The sequence below is a fragment of the Zeus faber genome (assembly GCF_960531495.2).
Source record: "Zeus faber genome assembly, chromosome: 15".
Classification (NCBI taxonomy): domain Eukaryota; kingdom Metazoa; phylum Chordata; class Actinopteri; order Zeiformes; family Zeidae; genus Zeus; species Zeus faber.
In genome coordinates this window covers 12030834-12048679 of record NC_137194.1, presented here as the reverse complement: position 1 = coordinate 12048679, position 17846 = coordinate 12030834, and the positions used below count along the sequence as shown (strand labels likewise).

General features: G+C 43.2%; 1 protein-coding gene across 1 annotated transcript; it reads left to right on the top strand.

Moving 5' to 3' along the window:
• The first annotated feature begins 1319 nt into the window (after nt 1-1319).
• lmbr1l (limb development membrane protein 1-like) lies at nt 1320-17529 on the top strand. The gene is made up of 17 exons (XM_080014511.1): nt 1320-1538; nt 7193-7277; nt 9317-9350; nt 9554-9693; nt 10263-10366; nt 10479-10602; nt 10946-11014; nt 11103-11167; nt 13192-13264; nt 13360-13470; nt 13567-13643; nt 13747-13824; nt 13933-14006; nt 14496-14586; nt 14700-14766; nt 15027-15188; nt 15686-17529. The coding sequence occupies exons 1-17, from the start codon at nt 1476-1478 to the stop codon at nt 15769-15771; spliced, it is 1503 nt and encodes a 500-aa protein (XP_079870637.1). The 5' UTR covers nt 1320-1475; the 3' UTR covers nt 15772-17529.
• Nucleotides 17530-17846: the final 317 nt, after the last annotated feature.

The following is a 17846-nucleotide window of genomic DNA, read 5'->3' as shown; positions in this document are numbered from 1 at the left end:
GGCTGGAATCGGTTTATTATAGGAAGTGCAGGCCGAGTCTGAAAATGATTGGATCGGTATAAAAAAAACATTAATAGAACATCGCTACAGAAATCAATAAAAGCATCGCTTTATCGATAATGCTCTGCAGGTTTTATTTTTTATTTTTTTTATGTGATAGTGTGATATCACCTGTTGTGATAGAAGTAGCGATACCTACCGCTAAAGTAACAATAACAATACTATTGATATACTTATCAAGACATGTATAAATATTTTTTCCAATCCCAGCTTATAGAGAGTGCGTAATACTATGATTTGATGTATTTATTCTTACCTCCAAAGATCCTTTTCAGTGATTTCTGTCGTTTAAGACGGAGCCTGTTGCAACAGTAGTTTGGACTTTGGAAGATGACACACATAATGTGCTTGCGCGCAACGTAGACTGAGTGGTTGGTTACCTATCACGCATTACAAATATCATGCATTACATTTGGGATATTATTATAAGAACGGCAGTTATGGCGGGGCATGTGTGCTGGGGCGATAACCGTTAAAACGAGACTCATAAGACCCATTTAAAAACAATTCGTTGTAATTGCGATGCTCTTTAGTGAAGTGGTAAAGACACAACACACACATTACACACACAACTTAACAACGCGCATATACGCATAGTAAAATAAATGACATTAGCAGCGACTTTATTAGGACCATCAACGACAACAGACCAACGGTAATGCTGCGTTCAACGTCAAATGGGAATTACGGTTTGAACGAGTACAAATAACTTGGACGCGGTCGCCGATTTGAATGTTTACGCTATCATTAACAATCGCCAGATTTCTATCTGTTACGACTGCTTACGTTCTACCAAAAACGTCAAAGAACAGCAGAAGCGAGGGGCACGTGTTACTTTATTTTTCAATTACTTTTAACAATGATTGTTCCATACAGAGTGCCATGAAATGGTTATACAACAATGTAAACCCGTTTGCATATGATGGTAAACGTAGATTCTCTTTATTCCAGACCGTGTAACATAACATTTTAAGTAACACAAATAAGCCGTCTTGGCTTCATCTGGGGGCATCGATTGTTGGAAACGGGAGAAGTAGGCGAACGAAGCAGGAACTCCCGCGTCAGACAAACTGCGAGCGGTAGGCCCAAGTCCCGGGATGTGGCAGTTCCCATCTCTCCCACTGAACTTGAAGGCGACACGACGCCTGCAGCCGTGGCCCCTCCCACTCGATTTTTTTTTTCTTCTTTTTTTACGCCCGCCCCCCGGCGCTGCCCCGCCCTCTTTTGATCGGCGGCTCCGTTCCACTGTGCGGCTGAGCTCCGCCGGCTGCCCCCGCGAGTGCCGACCGGGTGAAAATGTAGTGGCACCGACGGCTGCATCCACGGCGTCACCGAGGAAATGCTCCCCGACCCTCCGTGCGACTCTCCCCGGTGCTTCTGAGCGGGAGGAGGGACCCCCGGTATGGTTCCGGATAATGGAAGCGGACGACGTGTCGGTCAGAGAGCAACTTTTCCACAACCGCGTCCGGGAGACAATAGTAAGTTCCAGCGAAGTCGTTTTAAATGAAGGGAAATGGATGTAAAAGCCGCACTAAGTACGACAACTTCTAACTGTTTATTTAGTCTGTTTGCATGTGTCAAACTTAATAAAAAAAAAAAAAAAGAAGGAAAAATACAGGAAGTGGGGAAAGATAAAATAGTATGCTAGATTTAAGGTATTTTTACACACACACACACACACACACACACACACACACACACACACACACACACACACACACACACACACACACACCTAGCGCTTTATTAGGAGCACTATACTAATACTTGGTACGGCCTCCCTTTGCTGTCAAAACAGCCTCAACTCTTCTCTGCATGGATTCCGCAAGATGCTGGAAACATTCCTTTGAGATTCTGGTCCATGTTGACATGATTGCATCACGCAATTCCTGCAGATTTATCAGCTGCACTTTCATGCTGCCAATCTCCAGTTACGTCCCAAAGGTGTTTTATTGGATTCAGATCCGGTGACTGGGAAGGCCACCGAAGAACATTGAACTCACTGTCATGCTCCTGAAACCAGTTTGAGGCGATCCTTGCTTTGTGACATCATGGTGCAGTATCACGCTGGAAGTAGCCGCTAGAAGACGCTAAATTGTGGCCATGATGGGATGCATATGGTCAGAAAAAATACTCCAATCGGCTGTGGCATCCAAGTGACGATTGATTGGTATTAATTGGCCCAAAGTGTGACAAGAAAAAATTCCCCAAAACATTTCAACACCACCAGCAGCCTGGACTGTTGACACAAGGCAGGTTGGGTCCATGGATTCATGCTGTTGCCGCCAAAGTCTGACCCTACCATCTGTGTGCCTCAGCAGAAATCAAGATTCATCAGACCAGGCTACGTTTTTCCAGTCTTCAACTGTCCAGTTTTGGTGAGCCTGTGCCCACTGCAGCCTCAGCTTTCTGTTCTTGGCTGACAGAAGTGGAACCTGACGTGGTCTGCTGCTGTTGCAGCCCATCCGCCTCAAGGTTCCACGTGTTGTGCATTCTGAGATGTTTTTCTGCACAGCACAGTTGAACAGAGTGGTTATCTTACCGTAGCCTGTCAGCTCTAACCAGTCTGGCCATTCTCCATTGACCTCTCTCATCAACAAGGCGTTACTGGATGGGTTTTTTTTTCCCCCTCAACTAAGTAAACTCTAGAGACTGTTATGTGTGGAAAAATCCCAGGAGATAAGCAATTACATAAATACTCAAACCAGCCAACATACATTGGTCGAAAACACTGAGATCACATTTGTTTCCCCTTTCTGATGTGACATTACCCAAAGCTGATGACCATCGTAACTGCATGATTTTATGCATTGCACTGCTTCCACAAAATTGGCTGATTTAGATAATTGCATGAATACCTCAAGAGTATACAATCCAATATGGGCTCAAACTATCTGAATGTGCTTTATTAGTGCAGATCTTGGTTCTGCGTCAATCTCCAAGGCCTGTTCTACAAGACATTAAAGCATTGCGTTGGGTTGGGGTGTTTCTTTGACAAACATTGATTTTAAAGCCTTTTGGCTATTGATTAATATATTGTCCTATATTGTTAATAGAGCCCTGGAGACTAAAGTGGCTTTCTGGTTTTTCAAATAATTTGTGCTCAAACTTGTAATATTAATTGTTCAAGCCTCCTGGCTGGTCTACTTCTTTTCTTGATATCTATCAATCTTATGGTTTTCTGCTGATATAGACAAATAACTCTGCAAAGTGCAGCAGAATGCATAACACATGTGAAAAGAAACTATTTTACATTTGCACATTATTCTAGAATGTTGTAATCATACACACTGGGCTGTAGATCCCCTCTTACAATAAGACCTGTCTCTAAATCCTAGAATTCCTGCTAAATATCCCTCCAATCTTCTACCAAGTGTTGCCAGGTCTGGTCTATGCCAGTAAAACATGTGCTCTACCACCAACACACCTAGGGAGGTATTCGGCCCCTTTTTCCACCCCCTTTCCCCTCTTCACCCGTCAAGGCTTTGTACCCTGTTTTCCTTTGTTAGGCTGTTAACAGGATTTTTTTAATTATTTTTTTGGAGAGATTTAGATGTTGAACACCACTGAACAATTCCACAGACTGATCTGATTAGCTGGTTTGTACATTTTGTTGTTTGCAAGTTGCAACATCTCACCAATCTCTTATTATGCTGCCAGTGTTCCGTACCAGGTTTGCCCACTTGTAGGAAATTACGGTTCTGAAAAGATACAATTCAGTTTTTGGTTGAGGTTAATGTTGTCGTTCTGTAAATATATTTTGATGGTGATCATAATAGAAAATCCCCGGAACTCACCAGTCAGTATCTGACTCCTCATGAATCCAAAAATCAGATCGGATTTCTCATTTTAGTAGCTCAAGGGGCTTCTAGAATCATCTTTTTTTTTGTGATTACTTTATTTTCCCCTTCACCGATTATGGCCTTCACTTGCTTTCCCTAAAACATATAGATGTCCTTAAGTGGGTCAGCTTCTTCCACTTCATTGTGCATAAATAGAGAGAAAAGAGGGGTGTGTGTGTGCGTGTGCGTGTGCGCGCGCGCCTCCCAATTTATTAGTGTACAGTATGTCCATATTGTACTTTAATCCCTTAAAAAAAAAAAAAGCTCTGTCATAATGGAAACATTTATATAATATCTCTTTGTGGGTTTAGTTGTAGTCCATCTCTCCTGGGCGGTTTGTCTCTTAAATATATGCTGCGATGCAACTGAATGGTTAATTATAGCTTTGGTAATTGCTGTCAATTTATCAGTGAGCACTGTCGAAACTTGTATTTATTTCTTTATTTGTTTTCTCGCAGAGGTATACTGTGGGGTTCTGTTATCAAACGGGTTCCTGAAAGCGAACCCTATACACACGTCGTCACATATCGCTCTTCCATTGTGCCGCCGTGCGCCTCGCACCTATTGTTTTGGGCTTTTCTCAGCTCGGGGCAGGCCCCTGCATCCTGCCAGCGCCGCCGCTCTTCCGCTCCATCTGTTTGACCTGCACTCTCAACTCTGCTTGGGGCTCCACTTTGTTTTTCTTCTAATGTTGCTTGGGTTTTCCTGAACAGAGTCTCTTCTCGGCAGACGGGGGAACTCCTAGTATCACTTTGCGTTTTCCACTTTGCTCCACTTTGCACCCAACATGCGCCTTGAACAATGCTGTCAACAGCTTCTCAACAGGGCCCCGTTGTTATGAAACACAATGTCTTGAACTTTCTTTATTGTCGCATAAGACTGTAGAATTACACTTGATTTGGATTGTCCAAAGTTAAGACTTGCACATAAGTTGACTCAGTAATTGAGTCAGTGTTAATAATACTGAACATAGTATCAACTTTAACACTGAAATTGAACTAACCTAAACTGACAGTCAATATCATTTTTTTAAATTCAGCCCAAGTTAACCATACTAAGACAGTCGATCCTGAGATGAGCGTTAAAATGTGACTATCCAATTTAATGTTGCATTGCAAGCGCCTGCACTTCCAAATAAGTCCCAGTAATTTAATTTATTAGTTGTACTTTAGTGGGTCAAACTTCCATTTATCGCTCATACTTATATTTTGCTCTTCTTGTTGTGGTCTAGCGTTCTCCTGATGTTAAGGTTTTTAAAGCCAGCTGTGTCAGACTCATGACCTGACGTTTCATGTAACGCTGCTATTGTCTCTCGTCGCAGCCACCCTTTGGATTTCAGATTCTAATCTAATGTCGGTATTTCAAGACGGAAGATTGAAGAATAAACAACATCTCAGGAGGAATTTGTAGGTCACACTCATCGTTTTAAGTCTAGACGAGGACAAGTTTGCTGCTCTTAATCCCTCTCAGTTTGATTCTCACCCATTTCTCTCTTCAATAAAGGGTTAATCCTCAGACTGCCATCTGTCAGTCACAGCACTTAAAAATGTGGGATGTTGCTTTTGTTATTATGACACATACTTGACAATATTTGGCAACATTAACAAAATCATCATTAAGAACTTCATTATGTGTAAGAGAATTATGTTATGCTACGCTACAGTTGTGTGTTAGTATATAGAAGTGTGTGAAATGAACATATTGCAATGTTACTGATGCTTTTTGATTTTATGATGAGATTTACTATTACAAGATCACAGTTTTGTGGCTTTTTTTCTTTTTCCCCCCATTAAATACAGATTGTATTAACAGTGGAAACTATTCCCCAACAGGGACAAAGCCATTTGACCTTAAGAGTGTTTCAATATTTTGGCCAATTGAATATACCTTTTTTATTATGTTTAAACTGTGTTTTATTAACACAAGACATGAGGGGAAAAAACTGTATAATACCAACACTTATTGTCCTGTATTTGATACTGTTTCATGCCCTCTTGCATCACACATGCAACAAGGTCACGGCAAATTGCATTATATGTTTTATTTCCTGTATCCTGCGGCCTCACAGCGCTTCCTGTGAAATGTCGTGACATTCATCGGTGGAAAATGAACTCAGAATATTGAAGTCGGTTTGCGATCGACTGACTCTACACTATTCCACTTTGTCACAATCAGCCATGACCTACAGCCACATTATTCCTCTGTGAAACAACGTTTTGTGAACATAGAGATCTTCCAAACTGAGCCACAAAAAGAACTTCAGCATTTTGTACCAACTCTTAGTGAAAATACACAGGTACAAAATGCCAGCTGAAACTATGCAAATTTATATATTTATCAGCCACAGCCGAGCTCCGCTCATGATGGAAAGATAGACTCTCTTTTTTTTGTGACTTGGTTCTCGACGAGTCACTCAGTAAAACGAGTTGTTCGATTTGATTCAGTTGGTTCAACGCATGGTGAGTGAAGGGGGACTTCCAGTGAATGAGAGTGAGAAGAGCCAGCCATTTATTTTATTTTATTTGTAATGATTGCAATGTATTTGCAAAGTACCATATACATATAATATAAATGTACATTTGCATTTAAAGTGAAAGAGACTTTCATCTGAAGTTTGAACATTTCCATGTTTAATTATATGTTGTGTCCTACTGAAACTCAGTGAGAGTTACAGGTTGAATTATACTGAAACTTGATGATAGTCCCAAATTCTATTTCATTGGAACTCAGTGACAGTTTCATGTTCTATTATTGTTCCATAGTGAATAATTCACAAAAATAAACCGTGTCAAAATCAGCAATCTCACTATTGTGGTAATCGAAAATTGCAGTTAGCTCTCCAATCATGTGAGCGTGATCAGACCACAGGATTTTTCATCGACGTACCGCAGATCTGAAATCTGAATCTGCAAGTCAGACTTAAAAAAAACAAAACCCAAAAACTCTGAAATAGGAATCGGCCAAGAAAATTGCAATCCGTGCACCTCTAGTTGGTAAACATGTTCCATGACTTGACGAGATGATGCATTTCAAGGGGTATCTCCTTATGAGATAAATTTGTACACTGTATATACAGTAGTTAGCTGTAGTATCTTGCATACGATCTGATGAACTTCGTTACAAGACGACGACAGTGTGAATAGCTGCAGTGACTCAAACGCCACGGAGACTCCCTGTTCCACTGTTGTGGTACTCAAAATATTTTCTTAAGGTTGGCAGGTCTGGAACATTACATTAAAGAACAAAACAACGGTGCATACTTTATTTTTCTCCTCTAATCCCTCCGTCAGATCTGCGTTCTGCTCTTCACGTGCCTCTACATTCTGTCCTACCTCATACTGACGCACTTCAAGAAGAACGCAGAGTTCATCACCGGTGAGTATGAAAATAAGTTTGTTGTTAAGGTGATAAACAGTGTCTTATTCAGTCGGAGAAAGTGCCCGGAGCCAAACCGCCGCTGACAGCTCTTGGGATGACACACCAGTTTAGGAATTCTAATTCGGGCACTCCTTATTTTTATTTTCACAATACATAGTACATGTGCACCTGTACATGTACAGGTGCAGCTATCTAGATTGGATTTCCAGATGCAACCTGCCTCCCTCCCTCCTGGCATGTGTGCACACAAACACTCTTTGTTGGGAGTAAATAAGCCACGATTTAGGATGGAGACGGTGGGATTAAGAGGTCCTGGTTTTTATCTTTTTTTATTTTAAGCTCTAGGACTCCAAAGTCAGTGAATTTGTTTGGGCGCACACATTTGCGCAATGTGACATAAATAGGCGGCTTGTCCCGGGGTTTGAGCCCGGACCAGCTTGTGAATCAGGGCTGAGTCTCAGACCCCGAACTGCATGAAGGTGGGAGTTACGTAATGTGCAGCCACCACCCCAGACAGCCCCCCTGTGGGTACGAGCGGTGGAGGGGCGGCGAAGAATGTTCCTGCAAGAGACACACACACAGACACACACACACCAATGCATTAAGCCCAAGGTCCTTCTTCCTGGACACAAACATGATGACCTTTGGTCACCAAGGACGTCTGTTAAAAAAAAAACAAAAAAAAAAGAGCCAGTTTGCTGCATTTGTTTTGTCTCAATAAAAGTGTTTGACTCGTTGATTGGGACCTTTGTGCTCACCTTCATGGAAAACAAAAGTTTCCCATTAGAACGAAACCCAATACACCCTGTCCCTATTTAAAATGTGTCTTCGCGAGTTATGTAACAAACCCTAAAAGAAACCCTCGATGAGAAGCAGCTGAAGCACCTCCAAATAGCCGGCTCTCTTACACTGGGTCGGAACCTGGGAGGCCGCCAGCTCATTTATTGGATTTGGGAGCGGGCAGGACGCATGCAACGCATTAGGATATTGTTGCCGGTGTCCTCTGTGCATCAGTTGCGGTTTTGCCTCGCATCGAAATGACAATTACACAACGCAAACTGTCAAAGGTGTATAAACAAGAACGGGTTTTCCTTCTTCGGCACCTGATTTATCCAGCTCTCAGGCCACGCACCAATAATCCGTAAATTTGCTTTGGAATCCTTTGGTCAACACAGTTTTCAAATCTAAATGTTTTTAGACATTTGAGCGAAGTTGGTTTTGTTTAACATGTTTTTAGCTGCATGTTTCAGTCTGGGACTCTCCTGGTCTCCACTGAACGCAATGTTCTCAATGTCGCCCCTCCCCTTATGGAGCCAAAAATATATGTTCTTTCTTCCCTTTTTTTTCTCTGTGATTTCTGTTGCAGCTCTGTTCGGAACACTCGCATCAATCCACACTTGGTTATTTCCCCCGCGACAAAAGCGAAGCAACACTAACCCATCTATTAACATTCTTGCTTTTCAACGGGTACCTGGGTTGGAATGGTCCATCATAAAACTCTTGGGTACCTTCCAAATACAGAGTTGAAAGGAATACCGAAATGTTCAGTCAGAGTCATAGTGAACAAGACTGATGATTTATGAAATGGGAAGTGAGTGCAACTGTCATGTTAAATTGATATCATCGTGTATGTGGTTTACTTTACTTGTCAGACCACTTTTACAACTACATGAACACAGTATTGAATAGATGCTTGTATCTATGCATCCCTAATAAATTGATAACGACTAGTTTACTATTGCTTTATTTAACATATTCTAGTGTGCTACGTACTGTGTATGCACATGTCTCTTTATATATATATATATATATATATATATATAAAAAAATTGGGGGGGGGGGGGTTTCTATATAACAATTCTTTATAAAGTTTTTTTTTAGTTTTTTTTTAATGCTAATTGTCTGTAGCAATGCACCAATCCTCACCACAACAAATTCATCGTATGTGAAAATGTACCTGGCCACACAAACAGATTCTGATTCCCCATGTGATATTTAAACTGATTGTTCTTTCTGTTTTCCGTGCTGCCTTTCAGATGACATTGAAGATGCCACCGTCAACAAAATTGCGTAAGTGGACGATCAATGATAATGATTTACTGCCCCCGCGGTAAATCAGCAATCCCTAGCTGTGATTTAGTGTGTGAATGACTTGTCCGCACGCTGGAGGCCGCTTGGCTGTAAATGTGTTGACGTGTGTGTCCCTCTCTGCCCTTTGTCCCCGCATGTTGGCAGTATGTCACACTTCTCTCTCTCTCTCTCTCCGCCCTCAGGCTGTGGCTGTGCACCTTTACCCTCTCGGTGGCCGTGTGTGCAGTGCTGCTGCTCCCCATCTCCATCCTGTCCAACGAGGTGCTGCTCACCTTCCCTCACAGCTACTACATGCAGTGGCTCAACGGCTCGCTCATCCACGGTACATCTGGCTCAGAGTGTTTTTTTGTTTTTTTTTTAATTTATTTATACTGGATTAGGATAACAGGGTCACGGCACAAATGAGATAATGGAAAAGCTGAGGCTCAGAAAATGCTGAAGGGTTGAACGTTTGCATATGAGTTTACCTTGCCAAGCTGACTTGTGTACTTTTGTTCTTCTGACAAACACTCTGAGAAAATGGAACTGTGGATATATTAAAAATTAGTTTTAGTTCTTTAAGAGCTGCTATTGCCAGTCTAGAGTCTGCTAGTGCTATTTGGCACCTTTTTGGGCGTGTACACCCTGAGGTGTTGGGTCCCTGTCCTTATTTACTGTCTGGTTAAATACAGTTTTTCATGTAGAATTAAAGATCAACAGCCTTGGAATGGAAATGTGCCTTCAGTACTTCCCATTTATGTCTCTCACTGATCACGGCTGACTAGTTTCCTACATCTCATGGTAGTGTGTGGCCTCTTGGTGGCGGACAGTGGTACTGCATAAAAGTTTTTTGACTGGGATTAATGCCTTCAATAAAAGCAACTGTTTTCTACCGTCCCCCCTTTCTATCAGGCCTGTGGAACTTAGTCTTCCTCTTCTCCAATTTGTCCCTGGTCTTCCTCATGCCCTTTGCCTACTTCTTCACCGAGTCTGAAGGGTTTGCCGGGTCCAAAAAGGTAATGTGTTGCCTGCCCTCTAACCCAATAGCACTTCTACAGCTCCAAAATCTAGAAATGGACAATGTCGTTGCTGACTTGTGAATAACTCTATATCTGCTGGTGTGTTTAGGGGGTGATGGCCCGGGTGTACGAGGCCGTCGTGCTGCTGCTGCTGCTGGCTCTGCTGGTGCTGGGCATCGTGTGGGTGGCCTCCGCCCTCCTACACCACAACATGGCCAGGGAGAGCCTCTACGGTGAGTCCAGCGCGGCTTCAGGGGACCTTTTGGGATGGTGGATCCTTTCCCTGGAATAATCCGACTGAACGCTGGAGACATGGGTCTTTGATTTCCTTATATTCCTTTCACTCCAATGTCAAAGCTAATTTTTTTGACTTTTTAATGATGTTAAACTTTGAACTTGATTGGAAACGAGTTGTCTAATATTTTAATGCTGATTTTACTTATGCTGTTTATTTGATTGAAAAGTCGTTCATTTTATTTATATTAGTTACACGGCTATTGAGCTCGAATCCATTCTGTTAGGATACAGATATATTCTTACTCTTTCCAGGCTCATAATATTTTCCTTTGTTCCCAGACCTGTGGGAGTACTATCTGCCCTACTTGTACTCTGGTATCTCCCTCTTTGGCGTGTTGCTGCTTTTGTGTAAGTGTTGGTGAACAATGTCCTTGTAAAGCGGCTTTCAACGTAATCATATAATCATTCCAATTCCTCTGTGTGTTTCCCTCTCCAGTGTGCACCCCGTTCGGCTTGTCCAGGATGTTCAGCGTCACCGGCAGCTTCCTGGTCAAACCGAGGGTGAGCGCAAAGCCTCCGATTTGCAGGTTTTTGGGTTTTTTTTTTAGTTTTTTTTTTTTTATAGAGAACGGAGCATGAAACGCCTTGTCACAGTTTTGGCGTGTGCTCTACAGCCTTCCTTTGGCCTTCCAACAGATGATGAGGAAATTGGGATTTTTTTTTTGATTTTTTTATTAATTCCTCCAAACAATATACTTTTGTTAATATATATATTTGGATACATACTTATTTCATCCCAGGAGAGAAATTGCAGGGGGTTAAAAAAAAATATATATATATATATACACATACATACATACACACACACACACACACACACACACACACACACACACACACACACACACACACACACACACACACACACACACACACACACACACACTACTCACAAAAAGTTAGGGATATTCGTCTTTCGGGTAGAATTTCAGGATGAACCTAAAATGCACTATAACCTTTACAGGTGAACTTAATTTGACCTTCTCTCAACTTTTGAATGCACAACTTGCTGTTCTTTCACAAGGAGCTGAACGGCAAAATTCACAACAGGTGTTGGATCCATGAATCGACCAATACATTTCCTGGTGTAATTTGAATTGGTATTTAAACAGTCATCTTCATCATGCTGTTCACATTTTGACATCATGAGACCAAGACGGTTAGCAGCAGGTCAGCAGGTTCCAACAGAGATACAGAGAGAAGAGTCACAGAAAGTCATAGAAGTGGACGTCCTTTGGCCACATCCCACACTGATGACAATTAATTGTGAACAGTGCCCTGTGCAACCGGATGATGAATGCCACTCAACTCCAGGCACATTTAAGGGAGGTGAGAGGCACCCAAGTGTCACGTCAGACCATTCAAAGCCGTTGACATCAGTGTGGTCTGCGTGCTAGACGACCTGCAAGGGAACCTGACCACACCACCAGGCACAGGCATCAGCAGGAGCATTTAGGCTGAACGAGGGACCAGTGGGCCTCAGTGCTGTTCTCTGATGAAAATCGATTCACATTGAGCAGAAATGATGGCCGCCAACGATGTTGGAGACGTCAAGGAGAGCGCTATGCATCAGCCACTGTTGTCACCAGACGAGCCTGTGGTGGTGGTGGTGGTGTTACAGTGTGGGCAGGTGTGTCTAGTCAATACAGAACTGCCCTACACTTTGTGAATGGTACAGTGACAAGCCCATACTACCTGAATAACATCATTAATCCAGTCATTGTGCCCCTGCATGGACAACACAGGCCTAGTTTCATCTTCATGGACGACAATGCTCCAGCTCATGGAGGTGGCATCATTAGGGAATGGCTGCCTGAGACTGCGGTACCTCAAATGGAGTGGCCTGCACTTTCTCCAGACCTGAATCCCGTAGAAAATCTATGGAATCAGCTGAGTCGCTGTGTAGAGGCTCGTAACTATGTACCCCAGAACCTCAATGACCTGAGGACCACCCTTCAAGAAGAGTGGGGGGCCAGGCCTCAGCAGACAATAAGTCGACTTGTGAACAACATGAGACGTGGTTGTCAAGCTGTAATTGATGCTCAAGGGCACATGACAAGCTATTGAGACATTGACATTTTTTGTTGTGGTTTACCCACCACTGTTGTTGGCTTTTGTTTCAATAAATTGTTTGAGATGAGGAAATCACCATCGCATGCTTCTAGTTAAATGCCCTACTTTCATGATATCATATCACTGTAGTGTGAACGTTTTACATTTTCCATAAATGTCACCCGAAAGCCAAATATCCCTAACTTTTTGTGAGTAGTGTATATATATTTTTCATATGCTAAATATGTGTATATTTATTATAAGTATTATTTATATATATATATGTGTGTGTGTGTGTGTGTGTGTGTGTGTGTGTGTGTGTGTGTGTGTGTGTGTGTGTGTGTGTGTGTGTGTGTGTGTGTGTGTGTGTGTGTGTGAATAAAGCCTTTATGCTTTTTCTTTTATCGTATTTTCTCAAATAGGTAAATTTGTACCATCTTTGGGTCCTCACGGCAGTCTCTTGTCTCCTGTAGCTCCTGGAGAACGTAGAGGAAACTCTGAGCTGCACCTCGTTTGAGGAGGCCTCGCTCGCCAGGAAGCTGAAGGGTAAGGAAGCCACCAAGGACCCTCTTTACGTTCTGATTGTGGATCGTTTGAATGTGTTGTGTGGAGTCCTGACCCACTGCATGTCGTGCGTCCAGGTGTCGGAGATGTTGGAGGTGTTGGAGGCCCATCGTGCTGGGTCCCGCTCATGAACGTGGAGGCCATGAAGTGCGAGCACCAGACGGTCCAGACCAGACGCATCGCTCTGGGTGAGACACGCTGCAGGGGCCGCTTCCCCGGCGGTTCCTCGGGCTCCATGTTCCTGTGTAGGTGGCTCACCTGTTTTCGTTTTCGTTTCTTTGTAGAGATGCGTAGGAAAGCATCGCCATGGCAACGGAACCTGGGCTACCCCCTGGCGATGCTGCTCCTGCTCGCTCTGACGGTGCGAACTTTGCTTGTCTCCTTTAAACCCACGTAGCGGCACATTCCTTGTCGTTGTTGTTTTTTGGGGGTTTTTTTTCTGATAAAGTTGTTGCTGTTCTCAGGTGGTCTGCGTGCTGATGGTCTGTTTCAACGTCCTGGAGCTGCTGCTCGACGAGACGGCCATGCCCAGAGGGATGGAGGTGAGGGCTCGGCCTGGAGGAGTTTGGGACCATTCCGTGTTTGTTTGTTTGTTTGTTTTCTTTCTGTCCATGATGAATCTGACTTGGTGGTCTCTGTGTGTGTTTCAGGACCCTCGCTTGGGAACCGCCTCCTTCTCCATGTTTGGATCCCTGGGAGCTGCAGTGCAAGTGGTTCTCATCTTGTATCCTTCAGATATGGCTTCAGAGAACCAAATCGAAGATTGTTTTTAGATCATTTTCTCAAATTATTCCATTACTTCAATCCATATGTGAGCGCTCTGTGATTGGGTTATTTATTTTGTGCTTGATTTTTATTATAATATGACACACCTAACCCTCATGCTTTTACTACCAACTCAGTGGTTATTAAAATGATAGATGTCATGTACACCATTGGATTTTTTTTTTTTTTTTTTTTTTAATTTGTCCTGATGTTTAGGTCTTTTCTGAACTTCTGATATCAGTGGCTGTATCAACCAAATGTCCCCAGAATTTAAGTGCAATGAGATCTAGTAATTCTCATCTCATTAAAACACCAATGTGAGCATGTGTTATCTGCACAACTGCATCAATTTTACATTTGGTATTTGTTGCTATTTCATGATTGTCAGAAAGCACTATCCGGTCTAGTGGATGCTTCCCTGTAGAACGATCCCTAACTAGTACGCCAGGTACCTGATGGTGTCTTCCGTGGTGGGTTTCTACAGCTCTCCTCTGTTCACCGGCCTTGTGCCTCGCGCTCAGGACACCAACCTCACACAGGTGACTCACAAACTAACCTCTGTGGCAGTCAAACTTGATCACAAAATAGCTTTTTGCCTTTTTTTTTTTTTTCTTTCTTTCCTCTCAACCGTGTCCTCTTCCTCCCTCCTCAGATTATCGGGAACTGTGTTTGTCTGCTCATCCTCAGCTCTGCACTGCCAGTTTTCTCACGCACACTCGGTAAGAAAACAAACCTAAATTAATTAATACCCCTTTCACCACAACAAGGCTTTTCATTGCTGCCACTTTATGCTGAATGAGCATTGCCTCTCTTGGCCACTAGAGGGCATGTGGCCGTATGTAATGGCTGCTGGTGAGACCTGACATTCTAGCATTAATTAAGGCAGTTTTTCTTTCTGACATGGCCACAGTCTGTCGTGTACATAAGCCATGCTCTTGTTTTGTTTTATTGTTATTTTTCATGTTTTGTTGCTTTCCAGGCATCACACGGTTTGATCTCCTGGGCGACTTTGGCCGCTACAACTGGCTGGGGAACTTCTACATCGTCTTCCTCTACAATATGCTGTTTGCTGGCCTCACCTCCGCCTCCCTGATCAAGACGGTCACATGGGCGGTGCAACGAGAGCTCATCCGAGCCTTTGGTAAGTGTGTGTGTGGGTGTGTGTGTGCGCGCGCTTGGATGAGGGTTCCCACTGCCGTCCATGTTTCCACGGGGCTGGTCTCTCTTCCTCAGATAGAAAGGGTTCAGTTCTTTCAGGAAGGTGTAAGGGGGACAGGAGACCAGTAGAGTCCCCTCTGGGACCTTGGGCTCCCGCCGCCCTCCAACCTTCGCAACACATACACACCCACTGCTCCTCCACCCAACACAAACAAGGACTTGGAGTGTGGACGCGCCCCACACACACACACACACACACACACACACACACACACACACACACACACACACACACACACACACACACACACACACACACTCCCCTTCCTCGAGGCTCAGATAGCATCTCTCTCCCGCTCCTGCTTCCAAACCTGCTTTTGTTCTGTTACTGGACTTTTTCTTTTGTTTGGTTTTGTTTTTTCTTCATCCAAATTGGCCGTTCCACACGCACTGTTTTGCTGAATGTCCATTTCTTCGCAGGTCTCCACAGGTTGCCCCTCACCGTGTCCCGCTCCACCATCCCCTTCAGACTCCTCCTGGCCAGCGGACTGTCCAAGATCCAGTGATGTCCCACTCTTCATCTCACAGTGGCCTTTCCTGCCCTTTGACCCCGGCCTTTGAGGGACGAGGTGGACCAACCGGACCGCTGTCATTTTGAATTCTGTCCTCAGGCCAATGTTCTTACTTTTTGGGCTTCCTCAAGTAAAAAAAAAAAGAAAGAAAAAAATGGTTGTACTAGAGGAATTCGCAGCCAGTCTGGCCGATGGGAATTCCACTTTAAACGCAAATACAAGTTTACGTGAGGAAACCAGCGATGGCGAGTTGTTTGAATTCGAGAAACTGCCGCACTGCAGTGGCCCGACGATGACTGAGCCGGGGCTAAAAAGGGATCGAGGCCGTTGCCGTTCCAGGAGTGTTCTCATAGTTTTCAGATAACCGTGGTGAACTATGGCAACCTCTCCTCAAATGCCTCCCGGAGAACGGGTCCATTAAACGCTCAGTGGACACACACGGACAAAGTCGGCGTCTGAGTTATTTTGGAACGCTACGTTTTTCACTATGACAACATTTCCTCTTCCTGCGCGAGGTGAAGCGGTCGCTCTCTGCAGCTCTCCCCTCTCTTCTGTCGTACCACTATTTTAGGATTGTGGATCTCATTTCCATCTGTTTGTTGGTCTAGTCTGCACTGGGGTTTTGTTTGGTTAATGGGAGGAAGCTTCTTAAGTTTGAACACCGAGCGGGGTTACCTTCTTGACTTGACTTGAGCGTACGGAAGAGTCGAGTTTAAATTTGCCGCTGTTTTTGGTTTTATTGCCGCACGTTGAGCCAACGCCTAGAAAATGAACCTTTTCTGAGGCGATTTGTCATTAAGCATGGGGTTTTATTTCTCTATAGAGAACAGTAGACATCTCTGCCTGCAAAAGATGGATTTACTCTTTTTTTTTTTTTTCCAGACATGGCAAAAAAAAAAAATCTCCTTCAAACTGACTTTACTGCCTCTATCTGACAATCAATAGGAGGGATTTCTGTCTTAGACCAATCAAACTGTGAACCTTAAAGAAATGTGGGGAAAAACGTGCAATACATTTTTACTAGGGAGTTTTACTTAAAATACACTTAAAAATTTCCTAAAATGTCTTTGTTTAATTATTACTGTGTTTCGAGGTGTTCTGTAAGGAATGTTATTTTCTTTCATCTCAATTTATTGGAAGTCTTTTTTTTTTTAAACACATATATTTGGTGATTGTGTCGGGTGACTTCATATTTATTTTTTAAAAGAAAATGTGACTTCTCTTGCCATGCAATCATTCCAAATTCCTTGTCATATATCTATTTTTTATTTCTCCCCCCCCCCCCCCCTGTATTAAGCGGTGTTTTTCATCGCACGTCGCTGTTTACTCTTATCGGCAGGTTGCTAGCAGTTCGCTTGATTAGCAGCAGGGGGCAGTGTCTCCTACACCCAATAACCAACACCTGAGCGGGTGAGAACGGTAATTCCCAGGTCCTTCCCTGCCATTCATTTCATGCAAAACTCAGGGTTTCACAAAGTGTAAAAAAAAAAAAAAAGTTTTTAGTCTAGTTAGGTTTTTTTTTCTTTTTTTTTTTTTCTTTTTTTTTTTTTTTTTCAGAATTTAAGGGAATTTCTGGAGATAAGTGTCTGTGCTTTAACAGGTTGAGCTTTTAACAATGGGACTTTCACAGTTGTGGCTGTAACATTAAAACATGTCTTTAGAGGTGTTCTCAAAGATTGCAATGGAACCTGGGGAAAAAAAGAAAAAAAAAGTTTCAGGTTCTCTTAAAAAGGTTTTCCTGCCACAATGTTATTTGAGCAAAATTGCAATAAATGTGTATTTTATTTTTTCCTATTTTATTATTCCTGGTGTCTTTTTAGGTGCCACATGAGGGCAGATTCTGCAATAAATCAGCTAATCAAATACAGTAAAAGCTGTCTCACCGTGGCCATGTAGTCTCTCTCATAACTAACCCTCTGGTTTTCTGGCGGATGAGCCTGAGCGATCAGAAGTGTGCGTGTCTTTTGGCGGCGCTCCTCCACCCTTTGTTGCTCTCTTTAATCAGCAGCAGAAGAAAGACGTGTTTTGGTTTTTGCCTTTGTTTCGGGGGCCGTCTGTCAGTGGAGGCC

Coding starts and splice junctions, on each gene's coding strand:
- lmbr1l (XM_080014511.1), top strand. CDS start 1,476: ATGGAAGCGGACGACGTGTCGGTCAGAGAGCAACTTTTCCACAACCGC. Junction 11,168..13,191: donor GCTTCCTGGTCAAACCGAGG/GTGAGCGCAAAG, acceptor TGTCTCCTGTAG/CTCCTGGAGAACGTAGAGGA. Junction 15,189..15,685: donor AGAGCTCATCCGAGCCTTTG/GTAAGTGTGTGT, acceptor ATTTCTTCGCAG/GTCTCCACAGGTTGCCCCTC.